The sequence below is a fragment of the Dicentrarchus labrax genome, unplaced genomic scaffold, assembly GCF_905237075.1.
Source record: "Dicentrarchus labrax unplaced genomic scaffold, dlabrax2021, whole genome shotgun sequence".
In the NCBI taxonomy this organism is placed as follows: domain Eukaryota; kingdom Metazoa; phylum Chordata; class Actinopteri; family Moronidae; genus Dicentrarchus; species Dicentrarchus labrax.
The window spans coordinates 10,364,759-10,386,587 of record NW_026136712.1 but is presented as its reverse complement, the minus strand read 5'-3'; the positions used below and the strand labels follow the sequence as shown (position 1 = coordinate 10,386,587).

The 21,829-nt window shown below is 41.0% G+C and overlaps 1 protein-coding gene across 4 annotated transcripts in view; it reads right to left on the bottom strand.

The window, feature by feature from the left end:
* Positions 1–850: 850 nt before the first annotated feature.
* Positions 851–21,829, bottom strand: part of rab11fip3 (RAB11 family interacting protein 3 (class II)) — a 28,620-nt gene continuing 7,641 nt past the window's right edge. The window contains exons 2-15 of one of the 4 annotated variants that reach the window (XR_007886903.1): positions 20,098–20,191; positions 16,846–16,922; positions 13,922–14,094; positions 10,321–10,521; positions 8,177–8,314; positions 7,082–7,117; positions 6,840–6,933; positions 6,419–6,663; positions 5,790–5,871; positions 5,529–5,666; positions 5,166–5,321; positions 4,901–5,041; positions 4,584–4,798; positions 851–2,667 (exon numbers count right to left, since the gene is read on the bottom strand). Coding sequence is in view for 3 of the 4 variants with exons in the window: in XM_051417783.1 (XP_051273743.1) it covers positions 2,620–2,667; positions 4,694–4,798; positions 4,901–5,041; positions 5,166–5,321; positions 5,529–5,666; positions 5,790–5,871; positions 6,419–6,663; positions 6,840–6,933; positions 7,082–7,117; positions 8,177–8,314; positions 10,321–10,521; positions 13,922–14,094; positions 16,846–16,922; positions 20,098–20,191 (1,728 nt within the window). In the remaining variant the exon portion in view is untranslated. Of the gene's footprint in view, positions 4,799–4,900; positions 5,042–5,165; positions 5,322–5,528; positions 5,667–5,789; positions 5,872–6,418; positions 6,664–6,839; positions 6,934–7,081; positions 7,118–8,176; positions 8,315–10,320; positions 10,522–13,921; positions 14,095–16,845; positions 16,923–20,097; positions 20,192–21,829 lie in introns of all 4 variants that reach the window. The other 3 variants (XM_051417783.1, XM_051417784.1, XM_051417785.1) reach the window with 3 other exon arrangements.

Sequence of the window (21,829 nt, the reverse complement as noted above, 5' to 3'; positions counted from 1 at the left end):
CGTATATATTTGATTGTTTGCTAATAAATCAGCAGAGTTGACAAGTTGCCACCTCTTAAAGTGTCCATGCCATCCTCTGACTACCACATGGATATTTGTGTAGATCTGTAGGCCAGGGAGCAAGTGTAGGTGGGCAACTGTCTCATAATTGCAATGTTTTGGCCATGTCTTACACAGGACCTCAGAAGATGATGGTTTGATTCATCAACTTCAAAAAATCATCAAAAATGTCTTTTTATTTCCAGTGAAATTTCCACAACTATGCAGCTACATTTTCAGAATGACTAGTCATCCAAATTAAAACAAAATGATCACATAATGTGTGGGCTCCTGCAGTACATATCCACAACCTGCAGAGGGGGCTGAAAGGTTTTAAGGACCCAGTATCAGGTTTATGGTGCTGAGCAAACCCAGAGTATGGAGTTTATGCATGAATGGGAAATTAATGGGTATTGCAGAAAATTGCCGGACTAACTTATTATTATATTATTATATTTCCATTTTAAATATTCATTTTAGTTCCTATGGAACTGGAAGCCAGATTATTTTGAAATACTTACCTGTGGCTTTATCAGATACTTAACATTAAAAAAAGCAAATCCCCTCAAGCATTACTTTTGATTTATAGTGACTTACCATCTGAGCTTTACACATGTGAGCACACTGTACTGTGTCAAATTAACAGTATGAGTGAGTACAGAGTATGTGTGGTAAAATCAAGCCTAAAGGCAAGCAGCAAACCATATATTCTGCTGCTCTTCTCCTCCTCCAGAATCTATACAGCACATGCACAGGTCACACTAAAACATAGTCAAATGTAAAAAAAAAAATGAGGCAACCAAACACAGGGTCATTTTATTCCATTTATTTTTCTAATCTTACTTTCACTGCTTACCTTTAAATTTTTCTCTTTTTACAATGACTGAAATTATATTTCCCCAGTAACAATTAGGATTAGATCATTTGGGGGATCTTCAAAAATAATATACAGCTGTAACCAATACTGTTATAATTTATACATTTATCTCTGAAAATAGGAATAAATTTAACTTTCTCTTTTCTACAATATTCTCTTTTTATCTTCCCATGTCACATAATGGCAAGCCATGCACTACTACAGTAGTGATGTTTGTGCCTTAAGCAAACTTTCTTTGGACACTGGAAGTGAGCGTGAGTGAGAGAGAGAGAGAGAAAGTTCACAAAAATGACAATTCATATTTACAGTTTAGGTGTCATCATTATAATTTAACAAACTGACAGTCACGTGGTCAGTGCTTTCCCCAGGGCTCATCATCAGGTTAGTTTAGAGGCAAAGTCTGAGACACAGAGGCACAGTGTTTAGACTAGCAGGCCAGTTTGTTTGTTTTTTCGTTTAAGGGCAGAGCCTGTCGATTTATGATTTATCAGAACAGGAAAATGTTAACCAAAAGCGTGATCACGGACCCTGATAGATAAAATGATCGGTTTCAGTTCAAACATCTGTCTTTGGTCATTTTGTAAGCAGGAATTTGGATCTGGTTAAAGTGCAATCACCTTCAGCTCTGCTAAAAGGGAATGTTTTGTCAGCTCTGTGGTCTCACTGTCTAGTTATACTGTTGCAAGTCATGTTAGTCCCCAGACTCTGTCAATTGCCTGCTGTGTTCAAGTCTCATCCCATTTCCTCTTTGTAATGCAAAAAAAAAAAAAAATGACCCATTGCTATAAAGTATTAAATCTGTTGGGGCAAACCTCCAGTCACACTAATAGGTCGGAAGCTGAACTCAGCAAGCCTGGGAGTGAGGTTTTTTTTTTTAGGTGTCGTGTGTTGACATGAGGTCTCACAACCTACAGCTCCACTAATAGAAATTATAGCATATGATTCGTCAGTCAAAACATTAGATCTTAATCAGAGATATACAATAAAAAATAAGTGTTTCCATGCAGGACCTGACTCCATCTGGGAAGACAACAGTAGAAACTGCAGACTCTGCCACGTATCTAAACCCTGAAGAGGTCACAGCAACCTCAGCATTATTGAAGAGTGCAACGACCTCGACAAACGACCATTCTGAGCAGGTCACATTCAAGCTTTTGCACACGATGGCAAGTCACCCAAAGAACAGTACATCTTTGCTATGAACATTTCTCTTAATTCAATAAATTCTCCCACAGATTCATTCAGCGTGAATTAATCTCTCCCTTGTGAATTCAAAAATGTACAAACGTGTTTTCAGCAGAACAGATCACAGAGTGTGAGTTGTCGTTTGTGTCAAATGATGAATAAATATATCTGCATGTTATTTAAAACAAGAAAGAAAAAAAAATAACCAACAGGTACTGTACACGCTACATGCTAGAGAAGAATACAGGCAGCTGTCTCTCAGCATAAGACAAGAAGAAGAAATGTTCTTTTCTTCGGACTATAAAAATACCTAGAATCTAGAATGAGTGTAGAAAAAACTTTACATGTACAAGTCATTTACATCCAAGGCCATTTTTTCCATGGAGTGGCAGGTGAAGAAGAGCAGTGACACAGAGGTGAGAAGGGTGAAAAATAGGAATTCTTAGCATATTGGTGCAGAACGCCATGCTGTTTGGACAAAAACAACCTCCCACGACAACCGTTCAACTATAAATCCATCAAGGGGTCCGGTGGGTGATTCCGACACCTGTGTCCAGTTTCTGAGTCTGAAAGAAATGTCGAAAAAGCATTGTGAGATGGCCGCACAGTACCAACAAGCACGGCATTAGTCCAGAGTCAGTCCCATACATCTTCAAAGAAGCAGATGTCGCTTCAGCAGAGGAAATAAAGAGCAGATTTGTCTCATCTGCCCTCCACCAATGTCCGCTTTCTTGCCCAGCATTATTGCTAACAAAGTCTGCCACGTCTCTTCAGTATCATGTCTGCAGATCTGGTCTGGAAAAAGATTAAACTGGCCAATAGCCAGCAAAAGAAAGCTCATCTGAATTCCTGATGGCTGAAAAAATACAGTATGTAAATGAAATACATCCTAAGACATGGCTGCATGTTTGGTTTTTTTAGTATTCTTAAATATTTCGAATTCAATATGGCATTAAACTTAGTGTGATGCATTTTCTTCTATAGCGTGATGGGATGTCTGCATGTCAGTAGCAACAAATCCCGCACACTATCATCTTCATATGGGCTTCAAAACTATCTTCATTTATGATTTGATCCCTTCAAAATAAACATTTTCTTTCTATTAACATAACAATAATGAAATCAAAACAAAACTTAGTGCAAAGTACAACAGTTTGATTCACATACAACTTGTCGAATGTCAATATTTTTACCGACATCAAATCACTTGTGCAGCAAAAAAAAAAAAAAAAAAAGAGAAGGTTGGTCACCTGGATAAACTTGCTCCCCATCGCTTTCACTCAGCAAGAGAACACTGGAGTCAGGTGGGCTGCACTATATATAAAACTACACTACAATTCCCAGAACCACTCATCAGTTTCCCTTCATGCTTAGTTCAAGTGTTTGGAGAGTTTACAAAGTGAACTTGTGAGTATATATTTTGTCAGTTACAGCACCCAGTCCACACTTAGTGAGATATGTTTGAGTTGTTTACTATTTGTGACAGGGAGTAATGGGAAATATAGTATTTTGTTTTTTTCCACTGGAGGTTTCCAGCCCACCTAAGCTCCAGGACCCTGTTTCATTGTAAAATAAAATTTAATGAGATGAGGCAAATTATAAACCACCCAGTTCTTTCATTTGGGGCATTTAAGCTCATATTCCTCCTCCTAGTGTCACCAAGCTTTTTTCAAAACCTTTAAGTAACACTGAGTAAAAAAAAAGGAAATGTCAAACCCCTCACACACTCACACTCACACACACACACACACACACACACACACACACACACACACACACACACACACACACACACACACAAAACCCTCAGGGCATTTCTTATCATCGACCCCTAGAAATGTCCCTCACTTGGGTTCACTGGAAAGACAAATGTTTTAAAAGGACAGAACACACCGTTATAGGGACCGGTAGGCAGCACAGCAAGCTTTTAACCTATTAAAAAGACAAATTCAAAAGAGAAATTGCTGCTTCAATTACCTGACCCATGCTTCATGTGGCTTTTCTCGCTCGTGAATAAAAGCACCATTCAGCCTGGTTCAGGAGATCACAGCCCCACATACCACCACCATCCCAGTTAACACTACACTGAGGCATGTATGGTATGTAGAATTCATCAATACTTTGATCACCTTTCATTTAAGGCCTTTCGGTACTGTATAATTGTCTGATCGTTGTTTATAACTCAATCAAACATTGACACTTTTCTTTTGGAAAGGGACAGGAAGATTTTCTACTCTTTCTGATCTTTGCACACATTTACACATTCACTCACTCAACAGGGGGAGACTCGGGTCCCTCTGGCCAAATACATGGAAGTCACCAGAACCCAAGTGTACTCAGGAGGGTTAACACATACACTCACAGAGAAGCACAGACTCAAGGGATATCTAACTGAAAATTGCTTAGCCACGGACTTCTTAGAAATCTTAAGTTCTCCTTTGGGGGGGGATTGGATGAGTCGAGTGTGTTGTTGTTTTCCTACCAAACTGATGTGAGAATATTTTTACATCCATTCCTGGTGGTTCTCTTTTAGCCAAGTATTTCTAACAGCCTGAGGAGTAACTGTGTGTGGCTGTATGGTGTCTATTTGACCTCAAGGATGGAGGGGTTGGACTCCATGATGGCCACGATGATTTTGTCAATGTAGTCCTGGAGTCTGTAGTTGATCTCCTCTTGTTTGTGGATAGCCTCCATCAACTAGAAGTAGAGAAACAGCAGTTAGTGGAGATAACTTACTCAAATTCAAATAAACAGATGAACTGACACTAAATGTTTCACAATATCTTTTTCTAAACCCACCTCCGTACGAGACACAGAGTTGATCTCAGCTGCCAGGGAGTCGGAGAAGGAGGCCGACATCAAGTTCTTGGCTCCCTGGATGCTCAGGTTGATAATCTGGCCGTTTAACTCATCATTCTGCTCCTTCAGACTGCGGTTGTCCTGGAGAGGTTACGTCAAATGTAACGTATCATAAAAACTGTACAGGATTCTAAATTATTCTTCCATTTCAAATCCAGTCTGGCTAGAGGGGTAGAATGAGGATTGCTTAGAATGTGTGCGCTACCTGTTTGAGTCGTTTGATCTCTTGCTCCAGCTCGGCTTCGCGGGTGCGGGTCTGATATTCCTGCAGCCCTGCACCGGGCGAGCGTCCCCTCTTTGCTTCAGCCTCCAACTTGTAGAGCTGTAGGTGCTCAAGCTGTTTACGCAAGTCTTCAATGAGCTGTGGTACAAACAAATCAAGACACATTAGTTAGTAAAGTTATTAGTAATCTCATAAAGTGAGGGCAAAAAACACTTGATTCTTTTAAGTAATGTCATAATTTAGACAGAAATATTCAACAAAGGACAGTGATGTTGTCTGATGCTGAACTGGAATATTTTGTATACAGAGTACCGTTTATTTTGTACATAAAGAAACAAGTCCCACCTCCTGAGTGCACTCCTTCTCCTTCTGGCTCTGGTGGCGCTCATGGCTCAGCTTGTCAGCCATCTTCTTGCGGGACTCTGTCTCCTCCTGCAGCCTGTCAGACATGACTTCTGTCTCATCCTGCAGCTTCCTCTTCTCCTAGAAAATTAAAGAAAACAAAAAAAGAAGTTGAGAGTGAAGAGTATTGAGACAGGGAAGAAATTTCACCTATGAGAAAGACTGAGGAAGGCAAGACAAACCAGGTGGTATTATTGCTCTCACCTCCTCTAGTCTCTCAATGTTTGCTCGAAGACAAGGGACACATGACCTCAGCTCACTGTTCTCCTCATCCAGCTGCTGCAGCCTGAGAGACACACAAAATTCCTTTAGACAGACGCATAAGACAAATACCTACAGTGCAGCCACAAACTAACAGCATCTGCACTGTTTGTTGAGAATGACAATGCTATACCACAGAAAAACAGCTTACATCCAGTGACAAATTATAGCCAGAGGGTGGCAGTGTAGAGCCATGATTCCTCCAACAAACAACATGTGAAGCAGCGGTGTCACAATGACCAAATGTGTTTTTAATATACCAAAATAACAAACAAAACAAAACGTACAGCCTACTGAAACTGGTTTTCTTGTCAATGTCCCGTTAAAATAATCACAAAGTGTCAAAAACTGCTAAATGGTTGATCTTTTCTTTTTTTTGATCTTGAAAATGTGTTATCTTACTCATCAAAATAATAAACACAAGGATCAAATTGTATGTAATAACCTGGTAGCATGTGCAAACCTTACACGGAATATAAATCAATCTTTTGTACAGTATAGAAATATACTGACATTTTTCCCACTGCCACAAAAGATATACAAATATTATTCTATATTTCTCATCTGCTCACCTGGCCTGCAGGTTTTCCAGCTCCAGCCCCCTCTCCCTCTCCAGCTTGACCATAGCCTCCTTGTGACGACGAGTGTCTTGCTGCAGTAGCTCGTCAGCCTGGACTTCCTGCTCCTTCAGCTGCTCCTCCAAGGCATTGGCCCGGTGCACCAGCTGAAGGTTTTCCTGGCGCAGTCGCGTGTGCTGCTCCCCCGATGCCTCGGACTCTTTTTCCAGCTCTGCCACTCGGCGCTCAAGGAGTAGCACCTGGGAAAAGTAAATGTTTCGTGGTTAGCGAAACAAAAAACGTTGATAGAGTAATCTAACTATGATGCATCAACAATAGTACCGATGTGTCTGCCCAACTGTGACACAAATTAATGTGTGTAACCAGAGGGATGTGAAAGCTTATCCGTTAACTTCCTTGACAGATGAGCTCTCACCTTGTCTGTGATGTCATTGTCAGCGAGCTCCAGGATGTCCCGCGTTAAGTCGCTCATGGTGTCCAGAGTCATCGAGCTGTTCTGCAGGAGATGCCTACATGTGGGGAGGGAAATTTTAAAACGACGATTGTCCCTGGAGCCAGTTTACATTTGATAAATTGCCATTTCCTTACGCCAAACATAAACTATCTATTACAATAACACGAGAAATATGAACCCTTCGGAGCCACTATTTAGCTTACCTTGCCACTTTCTTGCTGGACAGTCTCTTGCCAGCGCTGGATGGGGAGATGGAACAACAGGAAAAATGGTCAGGAAGAGAAAGGGGATAGAGGAAAGAGACACTATCTCTTGCTATTCGTCCTATCCACCCCCCACCCCTCTCTCTGCTAGCAAAGGAGCCCCACAGACAAAAGGGCATGTCGAGGTGGTTCTTTACTAGTAAATCACTGGATTTTTTTTTGTTGAAACTAAAACTACAAGATATTCACACATCACAGCAATCTAACACAATCACAGCAGCATTTATTAACAGTGTCTAACAAGTGCTGAAATAGGAACAGTTTTGCTAGACAACATTACAGAAACTTAAACTAAAGCCTGAAACAGGAGTTTCTAAATTATTCTTAAATTCCTACTAGTGAATTAAAACATTCTGAATGTGAAATTCAGTTGTAGAATAGTTTAAATAGGATTTCAGTATTACTAAGTTTCTGTAATAGAGCCACTGGTCAGTAATCCTGGATCAGCAAGTCTGTTCCGATAAAAGCACGCTCTTTGAAAAGCTTTACTCCACTACCAGCAGCCATTCTGCAACAAATCAAATGAAGCATGGAGATAATGGCATGAAGAACCGAAAATACCGAAATGGACACCACTTACCTGTGATACCCGGGTTTGTTTCATGTTTAATCAATCTATTAAGCTTATTTTTAAATGAGCAAAATGTTCATCATGTATGAGCGACAAATCATAATGTACAGATTGCAACAATGGGAAGGAGCTGGCTACCACCATATTAAATAAGTGTGTCATAGCCACTGAAATGCCATGAGTGAGTTTTTCCATCACTAAATGCTAAAAATTAACACAAAAAGAGAATGCAGATGAAAAGAGATTGAGAACAGTGTGAGGTAAAATGATCTTAAAAACAGACCCACAAAATATACCATAATGTCTGTGTGAAAGTACAATCTGTGACGTGACACACGCCATGTTGTTGCTAGTCCAACACAGCATGCATACATTATGACAACATGCACCATACTGTATCTAATCAGCACTGCAAACACATCCACACAGCTTGTAATCGGAGTAGGTTGTGAATGACGTGTTACCTAGTCATCTCTAGGAAATTGAGGCGAGTCGAGAGGTCCTCGAGACGACTTATTTGTTTGTGACACTGGCTACAGAAAAAGTCCAGCGCCTCTTCCCTGAGGAAGCTCTGAAAGCAGTCAGGGAGAGGAGCAGGTGCACTGGAAAGAGGAAAAAGGGAGGAAGAGGAGGAGGAAGTGGTGAGTGACGGACAAGAAGGGGTGCACTGAGGTGGGACAGGACACCTCTTGGGGTGCAGGGAGGTGTTAGTGAAATCCAAGAGTAAAGTGTGAGGGCCACAGTGGGAAGGAGACGTGACACAGACTGCAGTGTGGCTGTGATTGGTTTTGTGGATAGTGTAAGGAAAAAAATTTATTCTAGGAGAAAGAATGCAGTGATGTCTCTTCAGAAGAGCTTTTTTTTTTCTTTCCCTGCTGCCACACATTCTCGTCTACTCAACTTTGACCATGTGACAATTCAATTAAAAAAAAAAAAAAAACATAAGCTCTCAAGCAAACAAATAAAAAGGTTGAGTATTTCATTGTTTGTCTGTACCCTCTCCTCTCCTCACATCACCTCTACCAGCTAAATGTTTATTCAGGGAGCTAGTCAGGTCTGAATGATGCAACACCCTGGCACAGGTTCCTGTTTATGTAGGCAGAAACAAGGCATGGCAGACTTTGAGTGAGTGTCAGTGGATGCTCATATGCACTGCTGTACCGAGCCATTTTCTTCAGTGTGAGGGATGACTCTGTTAAATAATGCCTACACTTGATGTGCGTTTCTGTAGCACAGAGGCGACCCAACAGAGTGTGCGTGTTGTCAAAGTGCTGTAATATGTAGATGGATAAATGCTGGGGGTGTGTGTAGGCGGCTCTGCTACATGCGCCAACAATGAGCATGATTGGCTCAAAACACAGTGACGCATTCACACCGAGTGGGTGAAGTTTGTGGGATGCAGTTATTTTTCATGTATGATTTTTTTTTTTTTTTTTTTAGCCCTAACCACCATGCAGATTTCTGTACAACTTGTACACGACGTAATCTTTCACATGCTGTATGTAATTTACAGATTGAATTTGAATCATTTATTATTCATGGCTCTATCATTTGAGGATGCCTAATTAACCTACATTATTTTATCCTTTTGTGTATCCTTTTCCACTTGGGTGTATTCTTTACCACTTTCTGTTACAATGAGAGCATCATATTATATTCAAGTAGCTTTAGCAACTTCAAATGATAAAAAAGTAAGTACTTTTGTTATTACTATTGTTGCCAACCCAGTTAGAGCAGCTTATTTCCGTATAATAGGCTAGAAAAACTTAGGCAGTTAGCTGTTAAGAGCTTCCTGGCAAGGCAAATCACGGAAATATCACCCAAGTGGGAATTACGCATTATCCGACTTTGGTTCTCTGATGAAAACAGAGGAGGAGGGAGGAAAGATATGACTGGGAAAAGTCTACAACAAGGACTTCAACACAAAAGCATGGTGCCATAGAGAGGAGTGTGTATGTGCATAAGTGTGGCCGTTTTGGCGTTGCTAAAAGTCAGCCTGTATCTGAACTACTGCAGGCCAGACGTAAACCTGTTTAGATACTGCTTAAGATGTCTAAAGTCAGTGCAACAAAACATCCACCTTCTGTCTGTTCCAGAAGGACTGGCAACATGCGCCAACCTTAAGACTTAAACAGTGTGAGTGTAAAACCTTTAGAATACTCATGAAAGGGGGCACTGTTTTAGAACAGAATTTAGTCCAATATTCACATTTTTAATCACTTAAGAATAATAACTTGAGACTAGGACTACTGGAATGAACTTTGCATACACTTAATTTATCTTGCCCTTCACCAAGAAAGGAGGCAGATAAGGGTGGGAAGGACAAAAGACGTCTCCAGAAAACTCTTATCAACATTTGACCTCGGTGTCTTTGTTCAAAGAGAAACATTTTCTCTGAAGAACACGAACAGAAGCATTTAAACCTGAGAATATAACAGTGTCACACATCTTATCGGGAAGGGTTGATTAAAAAAAAAGAAAGTTGACAGCCTGGTGAAAACAATATTAATTATTCACACCAGTTAGATAATCTCCAGGCTGTTTACATTGCAGAGTGACTTTGTCCTCATACAAAGGTTTCAGATGTGTAGGGAGGACAAGCTTGTACCTGGGAGAGAGCAGTGAGGAGCCATTGACCTGCTCAGAGGGCTGCACGAGAGGGGAGCCGCACTGCCCCTCCGTCCCCTCCACGCGGCTCTCCAGTAGCAACTCTGAGGTATTACTTTCGCCAAAGTCCTCGAAGTGCTCCTCCTCTCCACCGATGACGGACACCAAGGAGTGGTTGTGGTGCTCAGAGTTCAGGGAAAACCTGCGGGACACACAAGAATGGATTACTGTGTTAGTGTGTGCATGCTCACTTGTGTATACAACAACAGTGTAGTTAACTTTAGCCAGAAAACCAAAAATAAAGGATGTGCCAGGTTTAGGTGTGTTATAAATGGACGTCCGACTGGGTATAAACAGAAGCCTTGTAACCGTGCATTTCAAGAAACCCCAATCTCAGTCAAACCAAACAGAGCCCATCTTTTTTACTCCATTCAAAGAAAATAGACACGCTACAGTGCTTGAGCAACAGTGTCTGGGTAACAAGTTCTAAAATGGCTGGCTAAGGGTTGGTGTGTTGGACCCAGATGCCTGGAAATGGCTTGAGCATACAGTAAATCCCAAACAAGTACAATTAATCTTCCCCCAGGAAGAGCGGCAATCTGGACAAGTTCGACAATCACTTGTCTTCAAAGGTAATCTCTTAATTCACATTAATCCCAAAGGCTGCTTTGGCTGAAACAAAATGTCTTGTGCCTTGCTGGTGATGCAAAACCATGATGGAAACACTTGAGACATGTGAGAGGAACCTTCATGTAGTTTGATTTGGGTTAAGTTTAAGAGATGTCCATAAGTGTGCTGACAGAAAAGGCTGTGACTCTGGCTTTCAGAATTGGATGGTTATCTTGCACAACTGAACAGAAGCCTACTTGGTGGATCTGAAAGGCTTTTCTGGAAATCTGAGAGAAGAATTTTAGTAAATAAACTATCTTATGTTCGCTTACCAGGAAAACTGGCTTTTCCTGTTGTCCAACAGGATACGTTAGATGTCTTAAGCACACACAGGACGAGGATGTCCAAATCAGCAGAAAAGTTTGCTTTCTCAGCACACAGTGACAAAGCCCATTTCGCTTGTTTACAAAACCTTTGTCCAACTCAAGCTAAAATACCACCTTAATTTACAAATAAGTCATATACTGACAGTCAGACTCTGCCAATGACACTCTTCAGACTCTTTTAACCAGACAACAATGCAGTTTAAACTGCCCTGAGCAAACATTGGACTCAACTGGTTAAATAGTTAAACAACCGCAGCCACTTACCCTTTACTCATGCTCTTACTACTTGGCCCCATATTGAGGTCCCTCACACAGAGGGACGGCGAAGAGAGAGAACGCATCTTTAAACGCCCTCCACTGCCCTGGCGTGTAAGCCGCGGAGCAACTGGAGTTAAAACCCCAGACAACCAGAGTGGAATCCTGAATATTCACAGGTTACACCAATTTAAAACAAAAAGCACAACTCTCCAGTTTGGAGAAAACAAAACGGTCTGCCTCTGAAAACGCCTAAGCCTTTGGTCCTAATGAGTTGGTTGCCAATCTACAGCGCCACATGACTGATGTTGCATCTCCTGTGCCACCAGACAGACTTGAGGCTGTACCAGAAAGGGTTGACTGTGAGTGGGTTAATCAGATTTGAGGCTAAGCAACAGCCAACAGACAGTCCTGCTGACCGTCCAAGGGCCAAATGTGTGTGGGGACACGGGTAGGACAGAGGAGGGTGGGGGAGGCTAATCCTGTTAGATTCTTAATCCCCAGTCTAGCGCATATACTCCTACCCTGAATATGGCTTGAGGTAGCTGGGCTAACTAGGCTGCTTGACAAACTCTCAGTTTATTTACTGACCTTTATGTAGCATTCACTTAGTCAATGTTGAATCACTTGAAGTAGCTAAATGTTTTTGACTTGGAAAACTCCTTAAATGTTTGGGAGTCTCCGTTCATAGACTGTCAAGATATTCACTGGCATGATAAAGTCAATGACAAATAAGGAGAGTTTCTACGTTCTGGGAAGCGAGATAGCCGACAGCCTGCTAAAATGATGGAATATATAAGGCCATGGAGTCATACGATATGAGGGTTAGGTTCCCGTCAGCAGCGGCCTTAGCAGGGCGATTGTATGAGTAAGTGGAGGGGATTCCAGTTAGCTCATGCCAAAGAAAGAAAAAAGGGAAAACAACAAAAAAGGAGCTAACTCAACACTTCCTGGAATTCAAGGCTCAATCACGGAATAGGAAGTCCAAACACATCCATGTCAGGCAGACCACTCCAATCCGTCATCAAGCCGGACAGACAGGTCACACAGTCAGCAGATGAGGCTTCAGTTCTCTGCACTTCCTCCCTAACGTTTGCCCTAAATACTATATCAACAAGAACATTGTCTTATATGGTGGAATTAAATTCCAGCCTCTGGAGCTTTTTTTTTTTTTTTTTACCAAAGAGACAATCCCAAAGCAATATTTTCTCAATACTAAAGCCATAATAATACCAACGCTTTCTGATTTAGACAAATCCATTTAAAAAAAAGACTGTACCCATTTGAATGAGATCTGGAATGCAGCAGTAGTCAGGAAAGAGGACAAACCTTTACTATTATGACTACTTTAAACAGGCAGTGCTGATGTTGCAGGGGGGATTGGATAACTGGGCACTTTCCATTGCACAAAGCTAATTATATTAACCTCCACTTGACATTGTAAGAAAAGAATAAAAGACAGTTAACCCCAGTGCAAAGCAAACGTAAGCCAAAGAACAGAAGACAAATAAAAAACACCATGATAAATCTATGAATAGAACTCAAGTGGTTCCTGAAAAACGCATAAGGCTGCAGGAAGGATATCATTAAAAATAATATTTTACCTACTGTGATTCACCAAAAACTGAGAATTAAGAGAAGATGAACAGACCTCAGTCTCTGACAAAAATGATTATCTGCTCAGACACACCAACATGGGTAAAGAATAGTGGAAGGGCTTTCTGTGTCTCTGACGCTCACACTGCACACATTTCAAGCTATCTCTGAATGAGCTTTCCTGTTCAGCCATACAGAAAACATTCCGCTCTGACTATCTAAAGTGTTGCCTCAAGCTGCCTGTGATTGTGCGTGAGTACATGAGGAACTATTTAATTGACAATTAAGGACAAAAATGAGAAAACCAAACAGAGAAAAACACTAAGATGCTGCATGTTTGACTGACTTTCTTCCTACTGGCATTTAAGGTCAATCGAGTGGTGGCTTCCTACTGTCTCTCTGGTGACTCAAATAGAGCCCCAAGTGATCCAGCGGTGGGGATATAAGACTCGTAACCCATGTGATCTATGTGAAAGGTCTAAATCTAAGCTGGAAATCTGACACACATTTATGGTAAATTGTGTAGCCAGCAGCGATTACAAACAGCATTATGACGTTGATCTGGTTCTCATGACAAGTGGATTACAACTGACGATGTATTACAGAAGTCATTCAGGGTCACAACCAGCCTTCTCAGTGTCAAACACAAGGCACAGGACACACACATATATATGTATATATATATCCATCCAGGAAATGAGCACAATGGCCAAAGTTGACATTCTGTGTATGCCTGAAGGTGAAATTTAAACCGACCTATTTCTGCCATCTTCGGGGTCGTGCAGTGTGGCCTCGATGCCGCTGTCCGTCTCCACCTCCTCATGCATCTCGGGGGGTACGAGGGCCCCCGTGTCCTCATCAGTGAAGGTCTCACACTCACTGTAAGTGCTCTCGGAGCCCAGGTAGGCACTGTCCGTCACCTCATTTTGCTGCAATAACAGACACAGAACAAGAATAAACACATTGTAGTATGTCCATCAAGCAATAAACAGACCGACTCATATTGATTTGAATATCCAAGATAACAACAGGACATGAACATGGATGGAACTTAATATGCAGTATACAAACTAGGGTGGATGCTGTATATACTGCTGTATAATCTGATTACAATAATAACATGGCTCTAGAAAACTTCACTAAATGCTCCACTAAAGCAATACTGCACAGCCAAAGAAGTAATGCTCAGCAAACAAATGTATTGTGCTTTTGTTGTATATCTTCTAACAATGTCTACAGATTTTTTATGAATGCCTTGAGGTGTATTTAAAATCAGGATTATGTGTGATTATGAGAAGCAAACGGCAGAAAACACACCTATAGGTTGATCGAATGGTGTACAAATGGCTGTACACATAAAAACAGCGACCAAACAAATCATAGAGCATTAACAGACTTAAGAGACAGTCTGATCACTCAGATGGCTGTACCAAGCAAAGCCTGCTGCATCAACACCTCTAAGCAACCAGTTCAAACAAAGTGAGCAAGCTTTAGGCTTGCCAAGCAACAAACACCAAATGTCCAACACAAAACCCATAGACTGATACATGCCAAAACAACAACAACAGAAACACATCAGAAGCTATTTGCAACTAGAGACTCATTATCAGCTATCAAAACTGTGAGGCAATAATAAAGGCAAGACAGGTGAGTCACATTGGAAAACATAACGTACCATTATAAATGAAGTGTCCGGAGTAGCAGGGCCCAGAGGGCTATCCACCATGCCCAGAACCATTCTCCCTGCCCGGTTTCACTAACAGGAAAGCTGGCCTGCCATGAGCACCTCTCAATAACTCTCCTACTAATGCTTCCTCACCTTCACTCAGAGAGTGAGAGAGTACGTTTGAAGAAGAAGGAAAAAAAAAAAGGAAAATACTGTAACACCTCGTTCAGCTCCACTGGGTGGTCAGAGGGGAGGAGCCAGAGACAAAGTCCAAAGAGTAGCAGAAGTCAGCTGTAATGCTCAATCAACCAGCTTTCTGCCCAACAGGCCAGAGTTAAAACACCACACGATCAGCTGAACAACTGTTTAATCTTTCCTGGCTCCTGGGAGCTTCACTTCCTGGCCCAGTGTGACAGTATAAATCATTAAGCCATGTTCTAAGTGTTACAGACTGCACAGTTAATAAGGCCTATACATCACAACTTTTTGTCATGTCTGTGTTCCAATAGAAAACTGCCATGCTGTTAAGGTTAAGGCTCTGAAAGGAAGAGTAGGTGTATAATCTGTAAGGTTTTGGCAGAACAATAACAAAAACACTGGTTATGACAAGTGTGAAGGCCATATTTACTGTTGTTATGTGCTTCTATTTCAGAATTAAAATGTGAGACGGAAATGTGAAAGTTAGCAACGGCAGAAAATATTTATTAAAGGAAAAAAACTGGGTGGATGGGCTGTTGCTTTTCTCTTATGCCAGGCCTCAGCTGAACAGCCTCACCTTGACTGTTTTGAAAGCAAACAGGGCTAGAACAGCACCGCCATTGAGAGAGAGGAACCCTTTTCTGCCAGAAACCCGAGGGAAAAACAAGGACCATGGACACAGGTGTGGCGTCTACTTCAAACATAAACACAAACTTCCCCAAAACTCTGCTTACCGGTTCCAGTAAACAGCAAGGACACTTTATAAATCACTGGACCTTACATATTGTTAGTTCAGATTCACATCTACTTTCCTATGTAGAACACATCTTTCCTTGTTTGTGGATATTTTCAGTTCCATTTGTAATATTTGAATAAAATGTCTCATAAGTAACTGCATTAAATCTTATCTACCTAGAGCAACACAATCGGGTAAATCAAGCCTTTGAGCAGTATCAGATCTATCTATCTATCTATCTATCTATCTATCTATCTATCTATCTATCTATCTACTCATTTGGACACATGCATTTTAATATATGGATGTTTTAGCATCTACTGTAACTATTTTCTATGTCAAACAATTTGGGAGACTGTGTAATACATTAGGCGCTGTGTAAGGCATTGTGTTCGTGTCATTTGTATTAGATTTACTAGTCTCAACAAAAATCCACAGGAATGCAATTCTTTTTTAACTTCAGATGAATGCCGAATGACTTTTATCATACAATCATCAACTCATGAGGCCCGTGAAATGGATTAAAGTGGAGAGAATCCATTTGCACACCTGACAGTGGTGTATGGGCCTGCACTTATAAACCATACCAAGAGAGGGTGCTGATACTGTCCAGTACAGCCACTAACACAACAGTCTAGTCCTGCAAAGCCTGTGAAGTGCACACAATAGCAGAAACATAGACAATTTTGCGGAGGCCAGCAACAATGATGGTTAAATATACAAGTTTCCGTGCACAAGAGGAGACAGGAATTTCAGATATGCTAACCACAACTGTAAAAACACAACGCACATTCCACCTAATTCAATATTTGTCAAAGAATACTCGAAAGCCTAGCATGCCAGATGCTATTTAGTGTCAGCCAAACCAGGGGGTTCAGTCTGTGGAACATTCACAGAGTAGTAATGATAGCTCTGCAAGCCACTCAGCGAATTACAGTGGGAAGAGTGAGAGTGCATAGGGAGTTCAGCCTGTGACCTCCACACACTGTGCTGCCGTGTGCACCAGTGGGAACTGAAGACACAACAACTGGAACACATACACAACTAGAGAAAGGCTAAGTCTCTTGTGTGGCGCCTCACCTCATCGTACTCCTCTGGACAGCCCACAGCTCCATCCCCTGGACTGTAGTTTACACTGTAGAGCTGTGGCTCTGGACCTGCAGATATGAGAGGAAAAAGACGGTTTAATGTGTGACAGAATAAATATATAAAGTCAAACAGCAATGGAGGCTCAACAAACACAAGACTGGTGTGTGTGTGTATATAGTACCAACGTCCATGTGCAAACAAACAGCCATTATTAAGGAACAAGGTGTCACAGCAGGCTATGGATTATATCCTGGTAGCACTAATATCTGTAGTTACTGTGATTACTTTTCTGCTTTTGATAAAACCTGACTAAAAATTGAAACCCAAAACATTTTCATGCTTGACAATTCAGATGCATTTTCATTATTAAACATGTATTTGCACAGTGAACAAATTTCAGGAGCCCATAAGCATTTTTTTCTGAAATACACAAAATGATAATTAGACAATAACAAATATTAGTTTATTCATGTCCCACTTTCTAGTCAGCAGTATTAAAATGTCATTTAAATGTCTGCCAAACTCTTAAAGAAGATCTATGATGTAGATAACATTGTTTTTGTGTAATTATTAATTTCTAATTCAAATTACAATGACCTCATTCCATGAAACAGGGTAACTTTATCTTCAATAGTAAAAACTAAATCTAAATGTCAATTTGATTATTTCATCTAAAATTCAAACATGATCTACGTAAGGGAAAGTCAGGGATTTTATGAATTGCATTATGTAAAAGACATAAAATACCATACCTGCCATGGTTTTTTCCATTTGTCTTTATTTTGCAAAAGAACAAAGGTGACTCCAGCAGATTAATGGTAAATATCAGTGTTTGACAAACTGATATTTCTGCCTATAATGTGTTTGCACAAGTACGCAATCAGCACATTTGAGAGCTTGTGTCCTAGCTGCCCTACTTTGGCATATTTACAGTCAGCAATTTAAGCGTGATGTGACAGCAAACATTATGTAACTTTTACACTCGCATTTCAAGGGCTATAGAATGTCATGTAATAAGGGTATGGGCAAAATAAAAGGACAAGAAGCAACCCATATCCAATTCAAATGTGCCAATACAGGGCTCTGCTGAAAGCACCTGCAGACAAGCAGTGTAACCTGAGACGGACCATCAGTCCCATCAGCCACTGCGGCTCCTGTATCTAGTAAACAGAGCTGTGAATAGCACCCCACTGAGATAATAGAACACAAACAGTGTTCTCCCAAAGCTGCCAGTACACCCAAGGGGTTTTGTGCCCCCTGGTCTTATGTAAGCTGTACACATAGCGGGCCATGTAAGTGAAATGAGTCTGCACCGAATGGCGCTGTGCAGGAGAAGCTGTCTTCTGTTGGAGCAACACACCTGCAGTCTCTCTTGGCGTGATGTCAACATATCAAGAGGACACGGATATTTTCTAGACCAACTACAGGGGACATGGCATTTCCATAGCCTGCAGGCCTGTCTTTATTAAAAGGTACCCCTGCCAGTAAGTGGTCCAGAAATGAAATAAAAAAAGAAGGTGGAGTGCAATGAAGTTTATACTGAAACCAGACAGCAGCTGGAAAAGCAGGTTTTCCCCTCTGATTACAGCAGATGTGGCGGCAACAGTGGTAGAGAACACGTTATGGATCTAGGGGATCTAAAACTCAATAGTTTCGCCGCAAAGTGTCTGAAAAACTGTACTCTGCTTTTACAAGCACAGTGGAATTCTGTCAGCAGTGTGTGAGTGACCTGGGAAATCATAGGAGAGGTCTGATCTTCACACTCTAATGGGAAACTGTCTTCCAGCTGGAAATATATGATTCATTCTCCAGATTGATGATTACACAGAAAATATTGAAGATAGGCAGAAAAGACAGGACAGTGAGTAAAAGCAACATGGCACAATTATCCTTGACTGAAATCGGACCCATCAAGGATACAAGGATATGTGCGTTAGAAAAACAAGCTACCAAAACAAACCAAAAGAACTTTGTTTAAACGTCAAGACTACAATTACATAAATGTCCATCTATTAAACCAAGCACAGCTTATTTTGACAAATCTGGCACTATATGTTAACAGAGGCATATCTGTGTTTTTTTTCTAATCTGATTTTACAACACAGCGTTGCAAGCAGTGACAAAAAGGAGAAACAGAGAGGACGGGACAGAGAAAGAGGGCAGTAAATAATTTAGGTGAATAGGACTCTCTGCCCAAACCCCATCTCTCTGCCACTCCCACTCTGAAACCTTGCCAGTAAGCCCATGTGTCTGTGCATCTCATGCTTTCCAGTGCATGACTTATTAATGGCATGAGTAACCAGAGCTGTGCAACCCAGAAAGCCTCGGGAAAGAGTACTACCAATCAATAGGCTGCGATGACGTCACCACAACCTGTACAGTATGTCAACACAACCGGCGTGTACTGTAAAATGCCGAAGAGCTGAAAATCTTTGGAATGATGTCACTTTGGGGTGCCTAAATCAATCGAATTTAAAGTCAATTCAAGATTTAGATTAGATTAGATTTACTGCTGAGGTGAAGTCTGGGAAACCTGATGACACAGCTGTTGAGACAGGCTTACAAACTGTTCCTATTTTGGGAGGGAAATACAGTATGTCGGTCCTGACAACTTACAGCAGTTTTTAAATGTGTACAGAGTGGAACATGAGGTAGCAAAATGGTTAAAGAAAGAATAACAGTGTTTTGAGTCCAGTTACAAAGAATTTAGGTCAGTCTTCTACCTTTCCTTTCAAAAACCCTCACTTCAGCTGAGCGATGGATGCAAACATACTGTGTTGACAACAATATTTGCCGCCACGGGGAATGCAGGGAGCCAGATGCTGGAGGCTAAATGTAGGTGCAAGAATTTGCTGCTGAGGCCTTTTTTCTATTTCATTTCTTACAGCAGAATTAGGCAGGTTAGCCAAAATAAAATAGAATAGATAATATGTTCTTAGACATAGAGTACTGAAGACAGATAGCATAACATCAGTACATAAAACACATGATAAAAGCGAGACATTTTTATGTCAGAGTATTTTTGGTAGGTAGGTTTCACACATCATTAAATGTAGAACCTCCAGAGTCTTAGACAACAGGCCAATTGAGTCCACAAAAACGGGACACTAGGTAAAGAGTTTAAAGGGAAAACGATTCAAGACTACGTTTACTTACTACATGACATAGGAGGCCTTGAATAGAAGATTAAAACCACTGTGGACACTCACACAGGTTGCTAAACAAGTGTGTGTAATGACTCACCCCCATTGCTAATCGCAGAGATTCCACGGTGAAAGTCTTCAAAGCTGATCACTCCCAGGCCACTGGGATCCAAAAACTTGGTCAGATCCTTCACCTGAAAGATAAAAGCGACACGACATTCTAAACTAATTTCATCATAGCAACAGAAGAAAACCACTCTCCCATAACCCTGTCGTTTGTTCTGTCTAGATGCTTCAAGATGATGTCATAAATGATGTAAGGGGAACTTTTCCGCACAAGGGGGCAATTGACCTGACTGTGACGCTTACATACCGACTTCAATAAAAAAAGCACATGGAGAAGAACAAGCCAGTACTTCGGGATATAAGCTACATAAACCTACGAAGGAACTCTCTCTCAAGGTCATTTCTCTGACATGTCAGTTTTACTGCAGAAGTGCAGGAACACCACTTCCTCCAGAAGAAAATCAGATTCTGCAGACAGGGCAATAGTAACTTTACAAGGATTTTAATACGTGCAAAGGGTACGGCCTTCATGTTCTTAGCATATGACAAGAAAAGGAGGGGGAAAAAGATGAAAGAAATGTGTTACTGAAAGCTTAACAGTTGCAGAAAGTGTTTTCGCCACACAAATACTTTTTAAAGTAATAAATAAAAGATGGGTTGTAGAGTCTTTACATACATCAAAAGGAATCTAAAGATATGAAGACGGTTTACCCAATGACAGAAAAGTGCTTATTCTAAATGCACATTTATTAAAAGGCATGCAAGTTAAGCAATATGCTGTAGCGTTTTGTGCACAAGAATGTTGCTGAACTCAACTGTTAAACGGGTTATGTAAGTGCACCTACATACTGTATATTCTTATAGTCAGTAACCTGGCAACAGAAGGAGTAACTACTGTGCTTCAGTAACTACTACAGGACCTCAGAGCATAAAAAAACAACAGTGCACCTTGGATCAACAACTTTTTTTTTTTATTTAGAGAGAGACTGAGAGAGCCTTCACCTGTAAATTCCTTGGCATAATGCCCTGATTAATGTTTACTATCTAGTTATCTGGCTTTTAAAGACCTGGGAAACAGATATGTGCAGAATTATTGGTGGCGCCAAGCAATCAAAATCTATTTACATAAATAATAGACTAAGTCAAATGTCGTCCATTGCAAAATTGCACTAACCCACTATTACAGCATAATTTCAGGCGTGTATCACTGACAAAATTAGCTGGGAGGGAGCCTGAGAGTATGTTGGTTGAGGTTTCTGTGGTTTCGGCTCACTTCTTCCTTGAGAAAGTAAGCGCACAATGTGAACATGCTCATTTTACCGAGACTTTCCTTCTGTGTGTGTGTGTCCTCTTTCTTATATACTTTTTATATCGGTTACACATAAAAACAAGTTGATCTGCTTAGCAGCTCTGAGCTGCAACTCAGGAGGCTGAGAAGGCTGAAACTCCTAATAAACTGACTCCAACAACCCTCATGGCTTATGATCTGGGTTTGGTGAATTAAACCCAGCTGTACTTAGTGAGGGGAGGGGAGTGGCTGATCTCACTCAATGGTGGTTAACACTGCAATGTTAAGTTTAGCGTGTGGGATCAAGGCTCATCCAGCTTCCATTTCTGCTACGCTAAAACCTTTCCATACAGTAGGTTTGCTATGTACTGTAGGCTGAAGAGGGGTTGGTGAAGAAACAGGGTATTTAATGGATTGAACTTGTGAAAAGAAGTTTGTGGTTGAGGTCAGTGGTAGGCGTATGAATACAGCTTTTAGC